The 21,343-nt window shown below is 51.9% G+C and overlaps 1 protein-coding gene across 1 annotated transcript in view; it reads left to right on the forward strand.

Moving 5' to 3' along the window:
- The window catches only part of clmn (calmin), a 149,390-nt gene that overhangs the window by 121,299 nt on the left and 6,748 nt on the right, over window positions 1-21,343 (forward strand). Inside the window, exons 49-58 of the mRNA XM_033026453.1 lie at window positions 2,012-2,179; window positions 2,609-2,746; window positions 4,843-4,986; window positions 11,126-11,287; window positions 12,426-12,541; window positions 13,538-13,694; window positions 16,628-16,756; window positions 17,737-17,892; window positions 18,933-19,133; window positions 21,098-21,199. Of these exons, the coding sequence (XP_032882344.1) occupies window positions 2,012-2,179; window positions 2,609-2,746; window positions 4,843-4,986; window positions 11,126-11,287; window positions 12,426-12,541; window positions 13,538-13,694; window positions 16,628-16,756; window positions 17,737-17,892; window positions 18,933-19,133; window positions 21,098-21,199 (1,473 nt within the window). The remainder of the gene's footprint in view (window positions 1-2,011; window positions 2,180-2,608; window positions 2,747-4,842; window positions 4,987-11,125; window positions 11,288-12,425; window positions 12,542-13,537; window positions 13,695-16,627; window positions 16,757-17,736; window positions 17,893-18,932; window positions 19,134-21,097; window positions 21,200-21,343) is intronic.

Here is a 21,343-nt window from a genome sequence, read left to right on the forward strand (position 1 = left end):
CCCATTCTCATACAGCAGCACGCATGTGGACATGCACACACATACATGCTCACCTGTGCAGACACACGCATGCATGCAGCACAGATACACATGCACTCTGCACACAGCAGCAGACAGGGAAAGACAAATCAATCCAATTTAAAGGGCGAGTTATGACACTCGGGAGCAACATTTTTACTCAGGAGGTAGTCTGTATCTGGGATGAGCAGTCAGAGGAAGCTGTAGAAACAGATACAATTATAGAAACATAGAAAATAGGTGCAGGAGTAGGCCATTCGGCCCTTTGAGCCTGTACCGCCATTCAATATGATCATGGCTGATCATCCAACTCAGTATCCTGTACCTGCCTTCTCTCCATACCCCCTGATCCCTTTAGCCACAAGGGCCACATCTAACTCCCTCTTAAATATAGCCAATGAACTGGCCTCAACTACCTTCTGTGGCAGAGAGTTCCAGAGATTCACCACTCTCTGTGTGAAAAATGTTTTTCTCATCTCGGTCCTAAAGGATTTCCCCTTTATCCTTAATTATGAATTTCAAAGACATTTTGGACAGATATATGGATAGGAAGTGTTTTGAGGGCTGTGTGCCAAGTGCAGGCAAATGGGAATAGCCCTGAATGCCAACTTTGCTGACATGGACAAGATGGGCTGAAGGGCCTGTTTCCCTGCTATACTTTGTGGATCTTTGTCGAGGAAAGCTATAGAGAGAGGTGGACATTGCCTGGTCCATCACACCTACTGGAATTGTTCCACCATAATGCTGAGAAACTATATTCCGTATGAGTATTTTTCACTTTGCACTACCTAGAGTCATACAGCATGGAAACAGGCCCTTCGGCCCAACTCGTCCATGCTGAGCAAGATGTCTCATCCACACTAGTCCCACGCATGTACTGTCCAAATGTCTTTTAAATGCTATTATAGTACTTGCCTCATCTACATGACAATAACAACCAATATCAAAAGGCTCTATAGAAGATGCTGCCTCAAGAAGACCCACACTACCCAGGCCACGCTCTCATCTTGCTGCTACCCTCGGGAATAAGGTCAGGAGCCTGAGAACTGTGACTTCCAGGTTCAAGAACAGCTTCTTCTCAGCAACCAGAAGACTCTTGAACACTGCACAATTAACATCAACCCTACCTTAGCAACAAACTACTGTGGACTTTGTTTAGGCCGCACTACAAGTTACACTGTTTTGGTCTGCTTACCTACTATAACTGATATTATTGATTATTGTTTTTTTATATGTGTGTTGCTGCAGCAAGTGAGAATTTCACTGTTGTGTTCACATTGTATATGACAAATAAACTTGACACTTGACTCTAACACAAAGTGCAGAAATAACTCAGTAGATCAGGCAGCATCTGTGGGGAGAATGGATAGACGACATTCCTTCCTCTATCTTCACAATTCGTAAACTTTCAATCATAAGGTCACAAGTGATAGGGGCAGAATTAAGCCATTCAGCCCATCAAGTCTACTCCACCATTCAATCATGGCTGATCTAACTCTCCCTCCTAACCTCATTCTCCTGCCTTCTCCCCATAACCTCTGACACCTGTATTAATCAAGAATCTATCTATCTCTGCCTTAAATATATCCACAGCCATCTGTGGCAATATTCCAAATGTAGCCTGACCAGTGCCTTATAGAGCCTCAGCATTACATCTCTGTTTTTGTATACAAGCCCTCTTGAATTAAATGCTTTTGTCTCACACCTTCTGCCTTTTATCTCTGTCCAATCATCTGCCTATCAATCCCCCCCCCTTACCTGTATCCACGTATTACCAGCCAGAATTTGTCCTGCCCCTCCCCTCTTCCAGCTTTCTCCCCCTCCCCCCCACTACAATCAGTCTGAAGAAGGTTCCCAACTCGAAATGTCGTCTGTCCATGTTCTCCACAGATGCTGCCTGACCCGCTGAGTTCCTCCAGCACTTTGTGTTTTGCTCAGGATTCCAGCATCTGCTGTTGCCCGTATCTCCTGACTCATTGACTCCCTGGTCCAGTTACAGGCTGGGAACATGGAGGACCAGCAGGAGAGGTTGGCCGTTGTGCATGAGCAGCGGGCAAGGCTGGTGAGAGACGCCCAGAAGGCACTGAACGAGGTGACTGCGACTCTCACAGATGGGCAGAGGTCACCCCCAGCCCATAGTGAGCAGCCCAGAGAGCCCGAGGTAAGTGACCTCCCGCAGAGGCAGGCGGAGTAGTGGTGTCGCTGTGCCTTCATGGATCAATGTACTTGGTCCACGACATATCATTGGTAATATTAACACTAAGGAACTTGATACTCTCAATCATTTCCACTTTGCACCATTGATGCTGATTGTGGCATGTACTCCACCAATAACTAGCTCCTTCATCTTGCCAACATTGAGGGAGAGGTTGTTGTTCTGACACCATGTCACTAAGTTCCCTATCTCCTTCCTGTACTCCGTCTCGTCAGTGTTTGTGATACAACGCACCACAGTGGCGTCACCTGCAAACTTGGCGATGGAGCTCGAGCCAGATGTGGCCGCAGGGTGGTGCAGTTGGTCCCGTGCCCGAGGGTGAGAGGCTGCCGGTGGTGGTGGTGAACGTGTAACGCAGAACTGCCTGTTTCTCAGTCCCCACAGCCAGCCACACTGCCTGGGAAGCTGACCTCACTACAGGAGCAGGATGAGGATGAGTGCGAGGAGACCATGGAGCCACCAGAGGAATGCCACCCCTCAGCTCCACCTCAACCTCCACACGCAGAGCCACAGGTAACCAGCCCCTAACCCCTCTTGTCCCCGCTGCACAGATCCCCTCAGCCACAGTCTGCCTCTCCAACCCCTCCCACCTGACATTGAAGGGGTCATTAATCTGGAAAAAGTCCAGAGAAGATTTAAAGAATGTTAGCAGGACTCGAGGGCCTGATTTATACAGAGAGGTTGGGTTGGCGAGACCTTTGTTCCTTGGAGCACAGGAGGATGAGGGGCGAACTTATAGTTGTGTATAAAATCATGAAGGGGAGAGATGGGGTGAATGCACAGTTGTTTACACAGGATATGGGAATTAAACAGAGGACATGGGTTTAAGGTGAGAGGAGAAAGATTTAATAGGAACCTAGGAGGCAACTTTTTCACACAGAGGGACGTGGGTGTACGGAACGAGCTGCCAGAGGAGGTAGTTGAGGCAGGTACATGGATAGGAAAGGTTTAGAGTGATGTGGGTCAAACGCAGGCAATTGGGACGTATAGATGGGGCATGTCGGTCGGCATGGATGAGTTGTGTAGAGGGGCGGTTTCCGTCTGTGTGACTGACTCTCTGTGCTTTCCTCTGCTCCAACAACCCGCTCAGATCCCTGAACTGTTCCCGTAATCTTCTGAACCTCAATCGGGTCATTCTAGAGCAAACACTCTCCCTGTCCAATCTCTCCCCAAATCCAGGCAACATCCCTGTCAATCTTCTCTTCCCATCCGGATTCTTGGTCATTCTCAAACCCCCTCTCCAACCCCTCGAGAGCAACAAAGGCTGTGAATGCACTGGAGAGGGTGCAGAGGATATTCACAGGAGGCTTTTCTTCCCCACCACAAGGTGCCGGGTCATGGAGTGACGGGTGCCTCCACACCCCAGGGTGCTCTGTCAGGGGAACTGATCTCTCCCTGGAAACAGGCCTTTCGGCCCAACTGGTCCATGCTGAACAAGAGGGGTGAGGGGTCAGGTTTGTGAGGTTTAGGGCGACACAGTGGCGCAGCAGTAGAGTTGCTGCCTCACGGCACCAGAGACCCGGGTTTGATTCTGATTAAGGGTGCTGTCTGTCCGGAGTTTGTACATTCTCCCCGTGGCTGCGTGGATTTCCCCCGGGTGCTCTGGTTTCCTCCCACACTCCAAATGTGTACAGATTTGTAGGTGAATTGGCTTTGGTAAAAATTGCAATTTGTCCCTAGTGTGTGTAGGATAGTGTTAATATGCGGAGATCGCTGATCGGCGTGGACTAGGTGGGCCGCACGACCTGTTTCCACGCTATATCTCTAAACTAAACTAAACTAAAGTTGGAGAGGTGAGGGCACACTCACCCACCAATCACAGCTCACCTCTCACCCACCTATCACAGCTCCCCTGTGACGTACCTGGCCAGGTGAGTGCTGACGGTTTCACTTCATTAACACTTGTGCTGACTTTATTCACTCGTCTTTCCTTTACTTGTCTCCCATTCCCACTCTTCCTCACACCCTCCCTTCCCCACTCCTCGCCTCTCTCTTACACACTCACACTCGCTCTCTTGCCTGCCCTCCTCCCCTCTGTCACCTCTCACGATCTCCCTCTCCTTCCCTCATTCCTACCCTCTCGCTCTCTTACACCACCTAATCATTCTTACCCTCTCACTCCCACGGTACCTCACTCCAAACGTGCTTCCCTGCCTTTCTCACCCTCTGCCTCTCTCACCCTCTGCCTCTCTCACCCTCTGCCTCTCTCTCTCTCTCTGCCTCTCTTTCTCTCTCTGCCTCTCTTTCTCTCTCTGCCCCTCTCTCTCTGCCTCTCTCTCTGCCTCTCTCTCTCTGCCTCTCTCTCTCTGCCTCTCTCTCTCTGCCTCTCTCTCTCTCTTTCTGCCTCTCTCTCTGCCTCTCTCTCTCTCTGTCTCTCTCTCTCTCCACACTATTTCCCACACAATCCTTCACCCCAACCCTGCTCCATCCCTCATCCTCCACTGCTTCCCACTCCCTTCTTCACTCTCTCCCCTGCTATCCTCTCTTGCCCCTTTGCCTCCCTGCCCGCCTTTCTTTTCCCCTCTCCCCTGACCCCCCCCTCCATTATCCCCCCCCCTCACCCCTACCCCCCCCCTGCCCTTCCCTCTCCCCCCCCCCTGATGACCCAGCAGAGTGTGGTGGGCCTCGATGTGTGCTGGGAGCGAGCAGCAGCCGTGGAGCGTGAGCTGGCCTCTGCCGGGGAGCGGCTGGGAGCCGGAGTGTGGAGCGCGGCCATGCATCACAACCTGCAGGACAGCCTGCTGCAGTCTCAGGTCAGACTCCATCCCCTCCCCTCCCCTCCCCTCCCCTCCCCTCACCTCTCCTCTCCTCTCCTCTCCCCTCCCCCACCCCTCACACACCCTCCCTTTACTCAGTGACCCTCACCCCCCCCCCCCCCCCTCCCTCCCATCCAGTTTGGAAACAGCCCTTTCTGCCAATTAACTTACAAACCTGCACGCTTTTGAGTGTGGGAGGAAACCGGAGCACCCGGAGAAAACCCACATGGTCACGGGGAGAACATACAAACTCTGTACAGACAGCACCCGTAGTCAGGATTGAACTTGTATATCTGGTGCTGTAAAGGCAGCAACTCTACCGCTGTGCCACCGTGCCGCCATGTCATACTGTACGAGGTGTGAGTCTGGTGCTGCTGGGTGAGTCTGGTGGACAGCCCCCAGCAGTGTGTGGGTCAGTCGTGTGATCTGTACCATCCCGCTGCCTGGTGAACCAACCTGACAGAACCAGGATGTCTGGTTGGACCTACGCATCCGCTGGGCGCACGTGGCTGGAGTAACCTGTTCCAAAAGCTGCACGGCGGGGAGAGGAGTTAATGTTTAAACAAGTTCAGGTTAAACCAGTCCTCGTCTGTTGCCCCAGGTTACCAATGTATTCCAGGAAGTATAATCACGTGACAGTATCTTATCTAAAGCCTACGTTATTTTCGTGCCTGCTATCACAATGTAAATGATAAAGGTACCGTACCGCTAATGAAACACTTCACCTTATTATCATTTTACTAATTCATTCATACAAGTGTCATTGTTTAATGTAAATAAATGTGAGGTGTTGCACTTTGTGAAGTTAAACTAGGCCAGAACCTTCAATGTGAAAGGTAAGGCCCTGGCCACTGTTTAGGTTTATTGTCCGCAATGGGGTGGAGGTGAATCGGACAGAAGCTTATGGAAGGACCGTTCAGAAGCCTGATAACAGAGGGGCAGAAGCTGTTCATGAGTCTGGTGGTGCGCGTTTTCAAGCTTCTGTACCTTCTGCCAGATGGGAGCGGGGAGAAGAAGGAATGACCGGGGTGGGACAAGTGTTTGATTATCTTGGCTGCTTTCCCAAGGCAGCGTGAAGTGTAGATGGGGTCGATGATGGGGAGGCTGGTCTGTCTGGTGGCTCGAAGGGCCGAATGGCCTACTCCTGCACCTATTGTCTGATGGACTGGGCTATTTCTATAACTGCAATTTCTCGTGGTCTTGGGCATTTGGGCTGTTCCCAAACCAAGCTGTGATGCAACCCGACAGTATGTTTTCTATGGTGCATCTGTAGAAGTTTGGAAGAGTCACTGGAGACATGCCAAATGTCCTGCTTATGTGGAGTTTGCACAGTATCCCTATGACTGCTAAGATTCCTCTGGGTGCTTTGGTTTCCTCCCACATCCCAAAGACACGCAGGTTTGTAGGTTAATTGGCCCTCTGCAAATTGCCCCTAGTGTATAGGGAGTGGATGAGAAAGTGGGATAACATAGAACTAGTGTGAACGGGTAATCGCTGGTCAGCGTGCACTCTGCGGGCCGAAGGGCCTGTTTCCATGCTGTAGCTCTAAACTAAACGTTAAACTAATAGAATCAATTGGCTCTTGCCCTGCGCTGCTGCCAGCTCATAGATTCTGGGAAAAGTATGACAGATGATCAGAAAAACATCATGTTCTCATTGAGTTCATTTCCTCTGCCTGCCTTTGTACAAGTGGTTGTTAGAGTAATTGGTGCAGGTCTAATTCACTCATTCAGATGCAAAGGCTGATGTCAGCTGGAGATGGAGATGGGTTGTGCAGTAATCTTCGCCTGGTAATTGTCTCACTGGGAGAACGGTAGGTGGGTGCCAAGAAAGGAGAGAGTCACCAGGTTTGTGCAAAGAGAACATGATGTTGCCTGGTTATTATCTCATGTTTGAAGGTGACGCAAGGCAGAGGGAGATGTAACATTTCATTGATTAACTCTCTCTCCCTTACTCACGCACTTCCCCTGAGCCACAGAACAATCCCACACCAGGAGACAACGTGTAGTACTGAGGGAGTGCCGCACTGTGGGGAGGGGGGGGGGGTGGTGGAGGTGAGGGAGTGCCGCGCTTTGGGGGGGGTGGGGGTGATGGAGTGCTGCGCTGTGGGGAGGGGGGTGGGGGTGAGGGAGTGCCGCACTGTGGGAGGGGGGTGGGGGTGAGGGAGTGCCGCAATGTGGGAGAGGGAGTGCCGCTCTGTGGGGGGGAGTGGGGGGGGGTGAGGGAGTGTCGCACTGTGGGTGGGGAGGGGGGGGTGGGGGTGAGGGAGTGCCGCACTGTGGGGGGGGGGGGTGAGGGAGTGCCGCACTGTGGGGGGTGAGGGAGTGCCGCACTGTGGGTGGGGGGGGGGTGTGGGGGTGAGGGAGTGCCGCACTGTGGGGGGGGTGAGGGAGTGCCGCTCTGTGGGGGGGGGGTGAGGGAGTGTCGCACTGTGGGTGGGGGGGGGGGGTGGGGGTGAGGGAGTGCCGCACTGTGGGGGGGGTGAGGGAGTGCCGCACTGTGGGGGGGGTGAGGGAGTGCCGCTCTGGGGGGGGGGGGAGGGGGGGTCGCACTGTGGGTGGGGGGGGGGGGGGGGGGGTGAGGGAGTGCCGCACTGTGGGGGGGGTGAGGGAGTGCCGCACTGTGGGGGGGGTGAGGGAGTGCCGCACTGTGGGGGGGGGGGCAGGGGTGAGGGAGTGCCGCACTGTGGGGGGGGTGAGGGAGTGCCGCACTGTGGGGGGGGGGGTTAATTGGCCCTCTGTTAATTGCTGCTAGTGCCTAGGGAATGGATGAGAAAGTGGGATAACATTAAACTAGTATGAATGGGTGACATAGACTAGTATGCTGGTTGGCATAGACTCTGGGCCAAAGGGCCTGTTTTTGTGCTGTATCTCTAAGCTGAACTATATGTGTCAGCCAGTTCAGGCACAGCTCGATCCCATGCACAACCAGAAGGAAATGATCAGACACGGTATTGATAGATACCCCCTTCTTCCCGCTCTCCTCCCCCATTGTCTACTATTGCCACCTATATCCCTTCCTCTGGCTTCACAATGCACTACTCTGCTCTCTCTATCTTACACGTTTTGCCTTTTCATCTTGGCCATCTGTCAATCACCCCTCCTCTACAACCACCCCTGTATCTACATATCACTTGTCACCCACATCTCTCTTCTAGCTTTCTCCTCCCAACTCCATCAGTCTGAAGATGGGACCCGACTCAAAACATCACTGTGTTAACTATGTTAGCTTTCATAGCAATATGTTAGCTTTCATAGCAAAAGGATTTGAGTATAGGAGCAGGGAGGTTCTACTGCAGTTGTACAGGGTCTTGGTGAGACCACACCTGGAGTATTGCGTACAGTTTTGGTCTCCAAATCTGAGGAAGGACATTATTGCCATAGAGGGAGTGCAGAGAAGGTTCACCAGACTGATTCCTGGGATGTCAGGACTGTCTTATGAAGAAAGACTGGATAGACTTGGTTTATACTCTCTAGAATTTAGGAGATTGAGAGGGGATCTTATAGAAACTTACAAAATTCTTAAGGGGTTGGACAGGCTAGATGCAGGAAGATTGCTCCCGATGTTGGGGAAGTCCAGGACAAGGGGTCACAGCTTAAGGATAAGGGGGAAATCCTTTAAAACCGAGATGAGAAGAACTTTTTTCACACAGAGAGTGGTGAATCTCTGGAACTCTCTGCCACAGAGGGTAGTTGAGGCCAGTTCATTGGCTATATTTAAGAGGGAGTTAGATGTGGCCCTTGTGGCTAAGGGGATCAGAGGGTATGGAGAGAAGGCAGGTACGGGATACTGAGTTGGATGATCAGCCATGATCATATTGAATGGCGGTGCAGGCTCGAAGGGCCGAATGGCCTACTCCTGCACCTAATTTCTATGTTTCTATGACATTTCCATTTCTCCAGAGATGCTGCCTGACCCGCTGAGTTACTGCAGCACTTTGTGTTTATTTTTACATTTATGTCCAATTATTTTATATATATCACAAACAACAGAGGTCCAAGATCCCTGTGGAACTCCACTGGTCACAGACCTCCAGCCTGAATATTGTCCCTCTCACCACAACCCTGTGTCTTCTATCAGTTAGCCAGTTCTGAATCAAGTCACTGTTCATCTCGATGAAATCCTTCTGGATCAGCCTACCATGGGGGACTTTATCAAATGCCTTACTAAATCCACGTAGACCTCATCCACCGCCCCACCCTCATTCATCTCCTTTGTCAACAACTCAATCAAGTTAATAAGACACCATCTGCCATGTACAATGCCATGCTGACTGTCTCTAACCTATCTTCTTCCAAATGGGAATAAATCCTATCCGAAACAATCCTCACCAATAGTTTCCCTACCATAGACATGACTGGAGCATAATTCCCTGGATTATCTCTACTTCCCTTCTTAAAATAAAGAAACAGCTTAAACTGCTCTCAAATCTTCCGGGTGCTTGCCTGTAGCTGAGCACCGGCTCCCCTCAAGGCTGTGTGCTCAGCCCGCTGTTGTTCACACTGCTCACACATGACTGTGCTGCCAGATTCAGGGACAATAAGATCATAAAATTTGAGGATGACACAACAGTGGTGGGACTCATCAGCGGAGATGACGAATCAATGTACAGGGAGGAAGTAAAACAACTAGTGGACTGGTGTGGCAACAACAATCTAGCATTAAATGTCGACAAAACAAAGGAGATGGTTGTCGACTTCAGGAGGGTGCAGCCAAAACACACAGTGGAGAGTATTAAGTTCCTCGGAGTGCAAATTACAGACAGTCTCACCTGGTCCAGGAACAACACTGGGATTGTCAAACGGGCCCATCAGCGACTGCACTTCCTGAGGAAACTCAAACAGGCCTCACTCCCCACCAACATCCTCAGGACTTTCTACAGGGGCACGGTGGAGTCTGTACTCACGTACTGCATAAACACGTGGTATTCCAACTGCAACTGCTCAGACAGGAAGGCTCTGCAGAGGGTAGTGAGGGGAGCAGAGAGGATCATTGGCGTCTCCCTATCCTCGGTACAAGAACTGTTCCAGAGCCGCTGTTTGAAAAAAGCTCTGAGAATAGCTAAGGACAAACTGCACCCCCTCCACACACACCTGGATCTCCTGCCATCAGGCAAGAGATACCGTAGCATCAAAGCCCGGACCACAAGACTGCTAAACAGCTTCCTGCCACAGGCTGTGAGGCTGCTAAACAGTCACTCTGTACTCACAGTCACCTGATTCTGCGGCTTTGCACTGACATTTTAATAACTCTGGCACTGGCCACTCAAATCATCTGCCCTGGACATTTTAATGATTGGTTTTACTGTATTTTAATGTTGCTGTTTTCCCTGCTTTTAACTATTTATACTGTTTCATCAGGGACTGGATTGTTTTTTATTGTTATTATGTGTGAAATGTTTTAAGTTTCATGTGCGATGCTCCGGTATTCCCTGGGAAACGTCTTCTCATTTTGCACTGTGCAACTGTTGCTTTGCAAGATGACAATAAAGGTTGATTTGATTTGATTTGAGAAGGCCTTCATCAAGACTCGCACAATCTCCTCTCTTGTCTTTCTCAATAACCTGGGGATTTATCTCACAGCACAGTGACACAGTGGTAGAGTTGCTGCCTCACAGCGCCAGAGACCCAGGTTCAATCCTGATTAAGGGTGCTGTCTGTACGGAGTTTGTATGTTCTCAATGTGACTGCGTGAGTTATCTCTGGGTACTCCGGTTTCCTCCCATATCACAACGACTTGCTGCTTTGTAGGTTAATTGGCTTCTGTAAATTGTAAAGTAGTCCCTGGTGTGTAGGATGGAACTAGTGTATGGGGTGATCACTAGTTGGTACGGACCTGGTGGGCCAAAGGGCCTGTTTGCGCGCTGTATCTCTATATTCTAAAATCCAAAATGCCATCAGGTGCAGGGGATTGATCCACTTTAACGCTCTTCTAGAGCCCCAGAACCTCGTCCTCCTTCCTCTCAAACTGCCCTTGCATATTAGTGTTCTCCACACTGATCTTACTGTCCTGACCCTGTCCTTGACCTTGGACACCACTGGGCTGTTAACGTCTCTGGGTGTAAATGTTGCTGGTGTGTTGTGGTTACTATGGTGCCGCCGGCCCTGGTAACGAGACTCTCTGCCCTTCACCGCAGACCGCGCTGACAGAGATTGAGGAACACCTGGTGTGCCTGACGGGGACGGGCCTGGAGCAGGGGGGTCCCGAGCTGGAGGCACTGTCTCAACGCCTCGGCTCCCTGAGGGGCTCCCTCACACAGCTTCGCGCCCGGCTAGAGATGGGGAAACCCACGGCTGAGGTACGTCTCCCCCGACAGACCGACCGACCTCCCCAGTCCCGCTCACGTACTCATCCCTCACCTCCACCCGGCATGTGGAGAGGACCCCCGGCACACCTCCCCAGCCCCCCAGCTCGCTCACTCCCCACACACCACCAGCCTGCTCACACTCCCCCCGACCGACAAGTTCACACTATACCCTACACCGCCCCAGCCCCTCACACTCCCCCCTCCCCTCCTACCCGGCTGGAGGAGGTAGACCCTGCGGCTGAGGTACGCTCCCCCGACAGACCGCTCCGGCCCCTGGTACGGGACTTTATTTGTCACATGTACCGAGCTAGAGTGCAATTCATTTAACATAGAAACATAGAAAATATGTGCAGGAGTAGGCCATTCGGCCCTTTGAGCCTGCACCGCCATTCAATATGATCATGGCTGATCATCCAACTCAGTATTCTATACCTGCCTTCTCTCCATACCCCCTGATCCCTTTAGCCACAAGGGCCACATCTAACTCCCTCTTAAATATAGCCAATTAACTGGCCTCAACTACCTTCTGTGGCGGAGAATTCCACATATTCACCACTCTCTGTGTGAAAAATGTTTTTCTCATCTTGGTCCTAAAAGACTTTCCCCTTTTCCTTAAACTGTGACCCCTTGTTCTGGACTTCTCCAACATCGGGAACAATCTTCCTGCATCTAGCCTGTCCAACCCCTTAAGAATTTTGTAAGTTTCTATAAGATCCTCCCTCCCTCAATCTTCTAAATTCTAGCGAGTACAAGCCAAGTCTATCCAGTCTTTCTTCATATGAAAGTCCTGACATCCCAGGAATCAGTCTGGTGAACGTCTCACTATACATAAGCACTTAGAGACCTATTAGATAAACATCTCAGATACAGAACACGTGTACAGCAGTAGTACTCTCACACTCCTCACCATCATCATACAGTCACCAGATATAATATCCAGATGTGATCTCCAGGTGTCACTTCCAGATGTGGAGGTCCAATTGAGTGATTTCCAGATGTGGAGGTGGAAGTGGGTAATCTCCAGGTGTAAGGCTCCCGGTGTGATATCCAGATGTGGCCTCACAGAATGATTTCCAGATGTGTTGTGGTATAATGTCCAGATGTTAATGCCTCTGGGTGTGGTTTGCAGGAGCTGTCCCAGTTGTGCCCCACCAGGGAGATGGCCCAGCAGACCCAGATGATGTGGCCTCCAGACCAGCCATGTGCTCCTGATGATGGCAGGATCCCAGCAGAAGCCCCCACAAGGTATTGACAACCCCTCACTGGTGGGTGGGGAAGGTGGGTAAAGGCCACCCTGTCGTGGGATTTGTCCCTCAATCACACCTAATACAGCACAAACAGGCCCTCAGCCCTCCTTGTCCATGGCATCCTGTGCTCGACCCACCTACCCACGTTCCCCACATCCCGCCAAACCGTTCCTGTCCATCTACCTGTACAGGTGTCTTTTAAATGTTGTTATAGACCCTGCCTCAATGACCTCTTCTGGAAGCTCCTTTCCATATACCCACTACCCTCTGTGTGGAAAGGTTGCCCCTCAGGTCCCCCCTTACCTTAACCCTATGTCATCTGGTCCTCGATTCCCCTACTGTGGGAAAGAAACTCTGTGTATTCACCCAATCTATTCTCCTCATGATTTTATACACCACTATAAGATCACCCCTCATCCTCCTGCACTCCAAGGAATAGAGTCCTAGCCTGTCCAACCACTCCCTGTAGCTCAGGCCCTCGAGTCCCGGCAACATCCTCGTGAATCTTCTGGGCCTCGGAAAGCTCCTGGTGCAGATTGACACAGACAGATTCCCTGGGAGATTGGGGTGGGGGAATGTCAGGAAAGTGGTAGAGTGGGGAGAATTGGAAGGAGGGAGGGGGGGTTGAAGGATTGGGGGGAGGGGGGTGGACAGATTGTGGGAGGGGGAGAGGAAGGAAGAGGGGAATTGTACAAGGGAGGGAGGAGGGGGGATCGAGGGACGGGGGTTGATGGTGGGAGCAGGAGGGGGGGATTGTGGGAGCAGCAGGGCAGGAGGGAGGGGGGCAGGAGGGGGGATTGTGGGAGAGTGGATTGAGGACAGGAGGGAGGGGGTTTGGGGGAGGGGGATTTGGGGGCAGAAGGGCAGGAGGGAGGGGGAATTGAGGGAGGAGGTTTGGTGGATCGGGGGAGGGGGTTTGGGGGAAGGAGGCCAGGAGGGAGAGGGTTTGGGGGAGGGCTGCAGGGGATGAGACTGACGTGTGTGACTGACCCAGGGACGTGTACCGGCCAGTAGTGGGGACCCCAGCAGACCCGGTCCTGGGGCCCACGCTTCAACGTCAGATCCTGGACTGCTGGCAACAACTCCAGCAGGAGACCCAGGGCCTTCAGAAGCTTCTGGAAGATTCTCTTCAGCAAGGCCCAGAGCCCCAGGTCAGTAGCCCCTACACAGTTCGACACAGTCTGCCCTCTGAACTCCGGCTAGAGTTGTGATATCCAAACCAGTTGTGATATCCAAACCAAATGCTTTCTACGGCACATCTGTAGACGTTGGTGATGGTTGTTGGGGACATGCGGTACTTCCTCATCCTTCGAACCCTCTTGAACCCCCCCATTCTCACTTCTTCTTGCATTCCTCACCCCCTACCTCCCACCACCTCTCACCCTCACAACCCCTTCTTAGCACTCCCTCGTCCCTTCCCGTTCACTCCTCTCTCCACTCCTCCTCTCCCTCACCACTCATTAATCCCCTGCCTCTGTCTATTCTCTCCCTCATCCCCTTCCCTCCCTCCCCTTCCACACGGACATTCTTGCTATTGAGGGAGTGCAGCGTAGGTTTACAAGGTTAATTCCCGGGATGGCGGGACTCTCATATGCTGAGAGAATGGAGCAGCTGGGCTTGTACACTCTGGAGTTTAGAAGGATGAGAGGGTATCTTATTGAAACATATAAGATTAAGAGTTTGGACACGCTAGAGGCAGGAAACATGTTCCCGATGTTGGGGGAGTCCAGAACCAGGGGCCACAGTTTAAGAATAAGGGGTAAGCCATTCAGAACGGAGACGAGGAAACACTTTTTCACTCAGAGAGTTGTGAGTCTGTGGAATTCTCTGCCTCAGAGGGCTGTGGAGGCCGATTCTCTGGATACTTTCAAGAGAGAGCTAGATAGGGCTCTTAAAGATAGAGGAGTCAGGGGATATGGGGAGAAGGCAGGAACGGGGTACTGATTGGGGATGATCACATTGAATGGCGGTGCTAGCTCGAAGGACCGAATGGCCTACTCCTGCACCTATTGTCTATTCCCTCTCACCACAAGAAGGACTAAGTCAAGAGTTGACTTGTACCTACAACAGCACAATGCAACTTAGTCTGATGGAGGGTCCCGAGCCGCAACATCACCTATCCATGATTTCCACAGATGATTCCTGACCCGCTGAGTTACTCCAGCGCTTTGTGGGTTTTTTGCAAACCAGCATGTGCAGTTCCTTGTGTCTCCTTGTAGCCAGAGGCTTTAGCAGCAGCTGGAGGAGGTTTGGTCGGAGACTGTGAGGTGATGGTACTGTGGATCTACGAGAGAGGGAGCTCTGTCCCAAGGAATAATCCTGGATGGGTGGAGAACTTGCAGACTAACATCCTACACTGTGTTGGCTCCATGCCTCAGGAGCTCTGCAGCGACCTCGAAGATTCACTGGTCTTCTCTCCCATTCCCCGTAATCTTTCTCTTCAGCTGATATTTCCTGACTAGCCATTCCGCCCACCACCCCTGTTCAAGCTTCATCTGTGAACATATAACAGAACCAGTGCAGAGAAGGGTCCCGACCCGAAACATCACCTATCCATGTTCTCCAGAAATACTACCTGACCCGCTGAGTTACACCAGTACTTTGTGTCATATTTTTGAAAACCAGCATCTGCAGTTCCTTGTTTCTACAGAACATTACAGCACAGGACCTTTGGCCCACAATGACCGTGACAGACATGATGCAAAGTTAAACTAGTCTCTGCCTGCACGTGATCTAGGCAGAGGAGACTATCCCTCCATTCCCTACATATCCATCTGCCGATCCAATAGTCCCTAAAAACCACAATCGTATCTGCCTCCACCACCACCCCTGGCAGCGCATTCCAGGCACCCACCACCCTCAGTGTAAAAACTTTGCCCTGCACATCTTTAAAGTTTGCCCCTTTCACCTTCAAGCTATGCCACAGTCTTTGACATTTCCAAGATGGGAAACAGTTGACTGTCCACCCTATCTACAGTATGCCTCATCATTTGATGTTTCAGGTATCCCCATAACCTCTGGCATTCCAGACAAAATAATCCAGGTCCGTCCAACCTCTCCTTATAGTTTATACCTTCTAATGCAGCATTGTAAAACTAGAGGGCACAGGCTTAAGATGAGAGGAGAGCGATTTAAGAGTTCCTCAGACGCTCGTCCATTTCTGGAATGAGCTGCCAGAGAAAGCGAGAGAAGCGGTACAATTACAACTTTGAATGGACATTTGGACATACAGTACATCAAGTCAAGTCAGGTCAAGAGTGTTTTATTGTCATGTGTCCCAGATAGGACAATGCTGCTTGCTACAGCACAACAGAATATGTAAACATAGTACATAACGGGAGAAATAAAAAGCTCAGTGTGTGTATATATACACATGCACATATACTCAATAAATAAACAAATATAGTGCAATAATAATAATAGTCTGTTATAGTTCAGAGCTTATTTGTTGGCGTGTTTATTAGCCTGATGGCTGTGGGGAAGTAGCTATTCCTGAACCTGGTTGTTCCAGATTTCAAGCTCCTGTACCTTCTTCCTGATGGCAATGGAGAAATGCGTGTGTGGCCAGGATGGTGTGGGTCTTTGATGATGTTGGCCGCTTTTTTGAGGCAGTGACTACGATAGATCCCTTCGATGGTGGGGAGGTCAAAGCCTGTGATGGACTGGGCAGTGGTCACAACTTTCTGCAGTCTTTTCCACTCCTGGATGTTCAAGTTGCTGAACCAGGTTATGATGCAGCCAGTCAGTATGCTCTCTACTGTGCACCTGTAGAAGTTCAAGAGAATCCTCTTTGACATACCGAATCTCCGTAATCTTCTCTGGAAATATGGGCCAAATGCAGGCAAATGGAACTAGCCCAGTATGGCATTGAAAAGGTGGGCTGAAGGGCCTGTATCTGCGCTGGACAGCGCCAAGATGCTATAAGCCTTGTCCCTCAAACAAACGGTAACATCTGGGTGCTTGCCTGCAGCAGCTGGCCAGCTGTGCGCCAGGCCAGGTGGAGAGATTGTGTTGGCCGGGACGCTGCAGGCTGGCAGGGATACACCAGCCCTTTTGTGCTAAACAGTCTGCAATGTTTCTACAGGTGTTCGTCACAGCTAGGGAGCCAAGCTGTGTCTCGCGACCCGCTCCAGATGTGGAGGAGCTCAGCATGTGGATGGCACAGCTGAGAGAGCAAGGGCAAAGCGCTGCGCTGCTCGCGGGCCAAACAGAGGTGAGGAGGACAGGCGGGAAGAGGAGACATGGAGGGGGAGGAGACGGGGGCCTCCATTTCTCTCCCCTCTCTCTCCCTCTCTCTTCTCTCCCCTCTCTTCTCTTTCCCCTCCATTCCCTCTCTTCTCTCCCCCCTCTCTTCTCTCCCCCTCTCTTCTCTCCCCCCTCTCTTCTCTCCCCCCCCTGCTCTCTCTCCCCCTCTCTTCTCTCGCCCCCCTCCTTCTTATCGCTCCCCCTCTCTTCTCTCCGCCCCTCCCCCCTCTCTTCCTCCATCTCTCTCTCTGCCCCTCTCTTCCTCCCCCTCTCCACTCTTCCCTCTCCACTCTTCCCTCTCCACTCTTCCCTCTCCCCTCTTCCCTCTTCCCTCTCCACTCTTCCCTCTCCACTCTTCCCTCTTCTCTCTCCACTCTTCCCTCTTCACTCTTCCCTCTTCCCTCTCCACTCTTCCCACTTCTCTCTCCACTCTTCCCTCTTCATCTCTCTTCCCTCTTCCTCTTTCCCTTTCACTCTCCCTCCCCTCTCCCTCTTCCCTCTCCCTCTCCCTCTTCTCCCTCTCCCCTCCTCCTCTTCCTCTGCCCCTCTTCCCTCTCCCCTCTTCCCTCTCTCTCCCCTCTCCCCTCTCCTCTCTTCCCCCCCTCTTTCCCTTCCACTCTTCTCTCCACTCTTTCCCCTCTCCACTGCTCCCCCTTCTCCCTCTCTCCTCCTCTTCTTCCCCTCTCTTTCCCTCTCCCTCTTTCCTCTCCACTCTCCCTCTTCCCCTCTCCCTCTCCTCTCCACTCTCACTCTCTCTCCACCTCTCTCCCCTCTCCCCTCTCTCTTTTCTTCTCTCCCCTCTCTCTCCACTTCTCCCCTCTCCCCCTGCTCCCCTCTCTCCCCCTCCTCCCCCCTCTCTCTCCCCTCTCCCCCCTCTCTCTCCCCCCCCCCCCCCCCAATGTTCCCGGCAGAGTTAACGGGCCCTATTGTCCTGTTCCGTTGTGTTAGGGGCTCACACGGCAGGATGCGGGTTTGAGGTTGGAGGAGGCCGTGCAGAGAACGGCCGTCCGGATCAGCGAGTGGGTGGCCGCTGCTGAGCAGACGCTGGGCCACTGCAGCCTTGGGCCGTGTGAGGAGGCGCCGCGGCAACTCGACACCCTTCAGGTAACGTCGTCATCCACCTGGATAGGCTGCAGAGAATATTTCCTCGGATGTTTAGTTTATTATTGTCACGTGTCACGTTTAGTTTATTATTGTTACATGAAAAGTTAGTCAGCACAAAGACTCCACATGATTGCAATCGAGCCGTCCACAGTGTACAGATGCAGGATAAAGGGAATAATGTTTAGTGCAAGGTAAAGTCTGTTTAAAGATATTGAGGCAGGTGGGAGGTCTGGGTCGCTCTCTAGTTGATGATAGGATGGTTCAGTTGCCTGATAACTGCAGGGAAGAAACTGTCCTTGAATCTGGCTGTGTTGCCAGGATTCGAGGGCGTGAACAATAGGGAGAGGTAGCGCAGGCTAGGACTTTATTCCATGGAGCATCGGAGCAGCGATGTTATTGTGTAAATCATGAGAGGCACAGATAGGGTAAATACACAGGTACTATCCCCTTTACCCAGAGTGGGGGGAATCATCAACAAGATTCATCAACACATGATGAAGGTGAGTGGGGCAAGATTTAACAGGAACCTGAGCGGCAACTTTTTCACTCGGGGATGCTGGGTGTATGGAACGAGCTGCCAGAGGAGGTGGTTGAGGCAGCGACTATAAAAATATTTAAAAGACATCTGGACAGGGAAATGGATAGGAAAGGTTTAGAGGGATATGGGCCTTAAGTGGACAAGTGAGACTAGTGTAGATGGGCATGTTGCTCAGCATAGGCAAGTTGGGCCGAATGGTCTATTTATGCTGTATGATTCTATGACTCTAGGAGGGATATGGGCCACACGTGAACAGGTGGGACGAGTGTAGATTGGCATGTGGGTCGGCATGGGCAAGTTGGGCCGAATGGTCTATTTACGCTGTATGATTCTATGATTCTAGGAGGGATATGGGCCACACGTGGACAGGTGGGACGAGTGTAGATGGTGTATGGGTCTGGGTGAGTTGGGCCGCTGTGGGTTTGACCAGGGTGGTGGCGTGGTGACTCTGGCTGTGCGGGCCTGCTCTGGTGGTGACTGACATGTTGTTCCCATGTGCCAGGTGTGGACAGCGGCCCTGGATGGAGTTCACCGCGAGATGGCGGAACAGCTTCTTGTGCTGGGACAGGCTGACATCTTCAGCTGCGCGCTGGCCGGCGGCACGCTCTCCACCCTCCACTCCAACGTCCAGCTCCTCCTCCGCCACTGCTCCCTGGTCAGCGACTCCCTCCGCCCCAGAGCAGAGCAGCTCACCAGCTGCCAGGTAACCAGGGGCAGGGGGGCAGAGGCCAATTAACCTACCAACCTGTACATCTCGGTGGAAACCGGAGCACCCACGTGGTCATGAGGAGAACGTACAAACTTCGTACAGACAGCACCAGTAGTCAGGATGGAACCCGGGGCTCTGGCGCTGTGAGGCAGCAACTCTACCGTTCACCACTGAACTGCCCCAGTTCTCCACTTTGTTTCTCTTGAGGTCACCCATTCCCTGGCCAACAAGGGACCTACCGGCTACCGCTTTTCCTCAGGTCATTTGTTGCTGGTCCTGATAGGTCCTGGTCTATGTCACATCCAGCTCTTCACACCCCCACTACCTCCTACTTTCAGTCTGAAGAAGGGTCCCAACCCGACAAGTCACCTATCCATGTTCTCCGGAGATGCTACCTGACCTACTTTGTTACTCTAGCACTCTGTGTCTATATTTAGTTGGCATCATGTTCGGCACAGACATTACGGGCCTATTCTGCTGTCCTGTTCTATGATCTATGCACTTCCCTGGTTAGCTCTGGCCGAGGTACGTCCAAGGGATTATCAGTTCGCTGCACACTGAGTGAGTCGGTGCCAGCAGCGGCAGAGAATTCTCTGCAACAACAGCCAACCCTGGCCAGGGACAGACCCCCGCTGATTTAAGAGGTGATCGAACTGGCCCTGGCTCCAAATTTGATCAGAGTGAGACGTGTGTCTGACTCCCAGAGTGAAGGGTGTATCAGTGTTACAGTGAGGGGTGTGTCAGTGTTACAGTGAGGGGTGTGTCAGTGTTACAGTAAGGGGTGTGTCAGTGTTACAGTGAGGGGTGTGTCAGTGTTACAGTGAGGGGTGTATCAGTGTTACAGTGAGGGGTGTGTCAGTGTTACAGTGAGGGGTGTATCAGTGTTACAGTGAGGGGTGTGTCAGTGTTACAGTGAGGGGTGTGTCAGTGTTACAGTGAAGGGTGTATCTGTTACAGTGAGGGGTGTGTCAGTGTTACAGTGAGGGGTGTATCAGTGTTACAGTGAGGGGTGTGTCAGTGTTACAGTGAGGGGTGTGTCAGTGTTACAGTGAGGGGTGTGTCAGTGTTACAGTGAGGGGTGTGTCAGTGTTACAGTGAGGGGTGTATCTGTTACAGTGAGGGGTGTGTCAGTGTGAGAGTGAGGGGTGTGTCAGTGTTACAGTGAGGGGTGTGTCAGTGTTACAGTGAGGGGTGTGTCAGTGTTACAGTGAGGGGTGTGTCAGTGTTACAGTGAGGGGTGTGTCTGTTACAGTGAGGGGTGTGTCAGTGTTACAGTGAGGGGTGTGTCAGTGTTACAGTGAGGGGTGTGTCAGTGTTACAGTGAGGGGTGTGTCTGTTACAGTGAGGGGTGTGTCAGTGTTACAGTGAGGGGTGTGTCAGTGTTACAGTGAGGGGTGTGTCAGTGTTACAGTGAAGGGTGTATCTGTTACAGTGAGGGGTGTGTCAGTGTTACAGTGAGGGGGTGTATCAGTGTTACAGTGAGGGGTGTGTCAGTGTGAGAGTGAGGGGTGTGTCAGTGTTACAGCCTATCAACCCCCCCTCACTTCTATCCACCCATTACTTGCCAAGCCTTTCCTGCCTCTCCTACCCCCAACCCCATCACAATCAGTCTGAAGAATGGTCCCAACATGAAACGTCACCGTGTTCAAGGATGCTGCCTGACCCGCTCAGTTACTCCAGTAGTGTCTTTTTTTCCACCAAACACTTGCCAGACTTTGTACCCCCTCCCCTAGCATTGACCCCTCTACACCATCACCTGAAGAAGGGTCCTGACCTGAAACGTCACATATCCATGTTCTCCAGAGATTTTCCAAGTTGGGCTGAAGGGCCGGTTTCCGCGCAGTATGATCTGTTGCCTGACCTGCTGAGTTGCTGCAGCACTTTGTGTTTAGCTCCAGGTTGCAGCATGTCCATAATTCACCAGGCCCTGGTGTTGTTATCTTGTGTTGCCTCCACAGGAGCGGCTGGGGCAGCTACAGGTGACCGTGTCGCAGAGACAGGCGGAGGTCCAGCAACGACTGCTGGAGTCGGCGGCTTGTGATACAGACCAACACTTGCAGGTATGGGGCAGAGGGAAACCTCAGCAGCATCAATCACGCAGACGGAACATTCCGGAAACTCAGCGGGTCGGCCAGCATCTGTGGGGAAGAGAAGCAGGAGTCAATGTTTCAGGTCAAAGAACCTTCCTTAGCTTTAGTTTCATT

The sequence above is a fragment of the Amblyraja radiata genome, chromosome 9, assembly GCF_010909765.2.
Source record: "Amblyraja radiata isolate CabotCenter1 chromosome 9, sAmbRad1.1.pri, whole genome shotgun sequence".
NCBI lineage: Eukaryota > Metazoa > Chordata > Chondrichthyes > Rajiformes > Rajidae > Amblyraja > Amblyraja radiata.